Source organism: Notechis scutatus, chromosome 3 (assembly GCF_049901735.1).
Source record: "Notechis scutatus isolate UNSWTSFEM ecotype Mainland chromosome 3, rNotScu1.2, whole genome shotgun sequence".
NCBI classification, from domain to species: domain Eukaryota; kingdom Metazoa; phylum Chordata; class Lepidosauria; order Squamata; family Elapidae; genus Notechis; species Notechis scutatus.
In genome coordinates, this window is record NC_142011.1 from 202,867,443 (window position 1) to 202,871,872 (window position 4,430).

The window sequence follows — 4,430 nt, forward strand, 5'->3', positions numbered from 1 at the left end:
TTTCCCCCGAACTTGCAATATATGGAAGGAAGGAAGGAAGGAAGGAAGGAAGGAAGGAAGGAGGAAGGGAGGGAGGGAGGGAGGGAGGGAGGGAGGGAGGGAGGGAGGGAGGAGAGAGAGAGAGAGAGAGAGAGAGAGAGAACAAAAGAAAGAAAAAAAGGAAGAAAGAAATAAAAGACAGAAAAAGAAAACAATCAGAGAAATCAGATGTTGATGAAGACATCCAAGGACATTGATAAATGCTCCCCCAATATTTGAGCTAAACAGAAATTAACAAGGTCATATTTACACAGAAAGAGACATCTTAAAAGCCTTTTCAAAGGAGGCCATATAATGTCTTAGCAGTGTTCCAACAGTTTTAGAAGGTTTTATTTTCTGTACAAGGCAGGTATCTTGTAAGGTTTTTGTACAAGTAGATTAGCATAAATATTGTTTATTTTCTTCATGTAAGACAGGGTTATAGAATAGTCTTTACAAAGACAGCATCCCAGTTACAAAAAATTAGAGGGAAAGAAACAAAACCTGTTTGCTGAAAATTTTCAGCAGAACCAGATTATTATTGCCTATACATTTAACACAATGGTGGCAGCATTTGTGAAGATGGAATCCACATCCATGCTTAAGAAAGAAGAGAGACCTGCAAATGACCCACAGGGAATTTCTGGATTTGGCAGATAATGTCTGAGATCCATGGATTTTCTTGGCTGGAAAGAAAGACGATCCATTTAGGATCAATAGGAAACTTTTACAAATACTTACTTTTGCTAATGTTGGCTGATATACATTTCATAGAATTATCTGTGATCCATGGCCAGGATAATGGGACCAGTAAATATTGAGTGGGTATAGATACACAATCTGACATCTTTTTAAAGACTTGAAGATATTAACACATTAACACTATGCAATGTGTATTAGTTTGAATATGATTTAGTACAGAACACATTTTGTGGACTGTCACACCTTTCTGGACGAATAGTTTATGGACATGAGTCTAGTACATACACAAATATGTGTTCTGCTATCCCACATCATGCAATGAAAAGATAAACTTCTGAATCTATCAAGGCTGTGATCTCTGAATGATGCTCTGAATAACTCTATGTAGAATTGGGGAATGTGCTGTGCATATCATGTGCACAATTCATGAATAGGGCAAGAGAATATGAATGGGTATCACAAACAGGCAAGATCAAACTTTAGTAATTGAGAACATAGTCTAACTAAAAGAGCTCTGTTTTATTCCACTCAATCCAGAGAAGTTCAAAGACACTATATTAGACTATGAGGTCAAGAGAATAGCCACGTTCAGAAAAAGTGAAGAGGATTAAATTCAGATGGTCCTTGAATTATGTTCACAATTGATCTCAAAATTTCCACTGCTAAGCAAGACTCTCATTAAATAAGTTTTGTTCCAACCTTTCTTCTTCCAGTTGTTAAGTCAATCGATGGAGGTGTTAAATTAGTAACACGGTTGTTGAATGAACCTGGCTTCCCCAATGACTTTGCTTTTCAGAAGATTGCAAAAACATGATCATATGACCCCGGGACACTCAACTATCATTAACCCATGCCAGTTGCCAAATGTCTACATTTCGATCTGGGGATGCTGCAAAGCTTAGTTTGAAAATTAGTCATAATTCATTGTTTTAGTGCCATTGTAACTTCAGAAGATTGCTAAATAAATGGTTGTCAGTCAAGAGTTACCTGTAAGTGAGATGAGAGTTTCTCCTTGCAAAATTGTATTGTGATATCAGCATATAATATAGCACATAGTTGGCCATCCATAGGTCCAGCATATTTGTCTCTAGAGGAGAATAGTATTCAAAGAACTGAAGCATTCATGGAGTCTATCAAGCACTAGAGCAATCAGGAGAGTCAGCAGCTCAATGAGTATAAAGATTAATTGCAAGCTTAAACTCTCTCCAAGAATCTGAGCTACTAATGGTCAAGAGAAATTAGCGGGAGATAAGAAAGGCATTCAAGGTGGGCTGGACTTAGATCTCTTGTGGGCACGCAGTAACTTATGACTGATGATGCATTTGACACCACCTTCGGGCTCAGCTTAGACACCTCCTACAGGGACCAATTATTCTTTACAGGCCAACTGATTACATGATTTGCTCTCCCTTCACTATTTGTGTCCTCAGTTTCACTAGACTTATGCAAAAGTAATACTCTGGTCAAGCCAAGAAGTCAGTAATTACTAGCAGGATAACATTTCCTTTCAACAATTGAGCAGCCAAATTTGAATCATGTGAACACAACCATAAAGATTATCTGCCATAATCAAGCCATCTATATATCCTATCCAAGCGTTATCTTCACTGCTCACTTAAACATATAATTGTCCTTTTTTTTTTTAAGGGAAAAGGCTATCTTAAGTCAAGCTCAATTCACAGCAACAACATAGACAATATGTTGAAAATAACTCTGTTATTTTCCTTGCAGCAATATGGCCCTGGTTGCCTTCTTTTGGAATATATATATATATATATATTATAGTTCTGGAATTTTCTGATGGTTTATCACTGAAATATTATTCAGCCTCACTTTGCTTAATTTTTTTTTCCAGTTCCACAATTAGCACCCTTTGCTGTGACTGTCTTTTCTACAATAGCTCTTTTCAAGGAAGGCAAATGGGGGAATTAGGCCGTGTTGCCTTAAAAAGGGCCTTTGTATATGAGGACACAATTTTTAGTATCCTCCAAGATTAGTTCCTGCCCTTCAGATAACAGGGGCTACATTTTCTTCATTCTTTAAATTCTCAGATAAAATTTGCCTTGTACTGTGCTAAAAAGAGTCAGTGGTCAATGCCTTTTTCCCCCTTTCCCCCCTTGTACCTCACACTTTCTCTTCTCTTTTTCCTTCCTTTAATTTCTTATTTCTGTTTTTCTTTGTATTTTGCATATTAAATATATATAAATAAAAAGGAAAAAAATCTCAGATGAAATTTATCAACCGACAATATTGGCGGACACACTGCAGTATTTGACCAGTTTGCTTGAAACTGCACACCTTCAAACTTTGTCTAGTTTAATGGAAAAAAGATCTAGGGGTGACATGATAGCAGTGTTCCAGTATCTGAGGGGTTGCCACAAAGAAGAGAGAGTTAAGCTATTCTCCAAAGCACCTGAAGGCAGGACAAGAAACGATGGATGGAAACTAATCAAGGAGAGAAGCAACTTAGAACTAAGGAGAAATTTCCTGACAGTTAAAATAATTAATCAGTGTGGAATGACTTGCCTCCAGAAATTGTGGTACTCCAACACTGGAAGTGTTTAAGAAGAGACTGGATGACCATTTTTCTGAAATGGTATAGGGTTTCCCACTTGAGCAGGGGGTTGGACTAGATGACCTCCAAAGTCCCTTCCAATTCTGTTGTTCCATTCTGTTCTGTTCTGTTCTTTCTCGGTCCCTTACTCCTAAAATTCAGGACATGATCATGTGTCTGTACCATGTTATACAACTATGTACAACTAGATTTTACTCAGTTTTCATTTTACCAGAGCTTCGTGGTTGTTTCCATGTGCATATGTTAACCTACAAAATGAAACAGCAAGCCTGTTTTTGCAATCAACATTAGTTTTACCTAAGGTGGCTTAGGTTTAGGGGGTTTCCTAATGAAGGAGACAGGAGAAAAAACAACAATTACTGATCCCATCAGATATAAAGTGGCAGATCTGGAATCCGACTCTCGACATTTGAAGACCAATTATTCAAGGTGGATGACCAAAGAGAGAAAGGACAAAGGAACTGAATGTGGAGATGTTTCCATCTTCTCAAAAGCACCAAAAGTTGGCCCTTTAAATGCTTAATAACTGAAGCACTTGATTCTTTCCCCAAATAAATAGGGTATGAGTATGTGCGTGCTATGTCACCATTAGCCTATGCCATTCCCTCCCCCGTTCCTGGTAATATAGCACTCCCTTGATTCAGAAACGGTTGCTGTTTTTTGCAAAAAAAATTCCTGTGCTCCCCTGAGGCTCCTGGTCCTATTTAAAATAGTTGAGTCCTGCCACGAGAAAGAATTTTTCCAGAAACAGTTCGGAATCCAGGACGGCTATGTGTGCAGCTCGCCCAATCAGCGTATTAGCTGTGTTTGGCAAGGCGTGGAATACATCGTGACGGATTAAAGTGCAGTCCTTAGCTCCCACGACGGGCTGGAGAAGGTTGTTGATCATCTCAGCATAAACAGGACCTTGGAAAATTGAAGAAAAAAATATATATCCTTATCATTTGTTGCACAATATCTTAGAATATAGACTCATAAGGTTGGAAGGGAACCTGGGAGATCTTCTAGTCCATCTACCTGCTAAAGGTAATGTAGTAGTCAATGACTACTTCAGCTTCAACCACAACAATACACAAGCAATAGATACAAACTCAAGGTAAACCGCACCAAACTCAATTGCAGGAAATACGACTTC

General features: G+C 38.3%; 1 protein-coding gene and 1 long non-coding RNA gene across 2 annotated transcripts in view; both read right to left on the reverse strand.

The window, feature by feature from the left end:
* Positions 1-417: 417 nt before the first annotated feature.
* LOC148131559 (uncharacterized) lies at positions 418-2,379 on the reverse strand. Its single transcript, XR_015748399.1, has 2 exons — positions 1,708-2,379; positions 418-704 (listed from the first exon to the last, which is right to left on the reverse strand). It is a non-coding gene; the product is annotated as an uncharacterized LOC148131559 (long non-coding RNA).
* A 940-nt stretch (positions 2,380-3,319) lies between these two features.
* Positions 3,320-4,430, reverse strand: part of FAM135B (family with sequence similarity 135 member B) — a 163,465-nt gene continuing 162,354 nt past the window's right edge. The window contains exon 20 of the mRNA XM_087962221.1: positions 3,320-4,201. Coding sequence (XP_087818347.1) covers positions 3,996-4,201 — 206 coding nt within the window. The 3' untranslated portion in view covers positions 3,320-3,995. The remainder of the gene's footprint in view (positions 4,202-4,430) is intronic.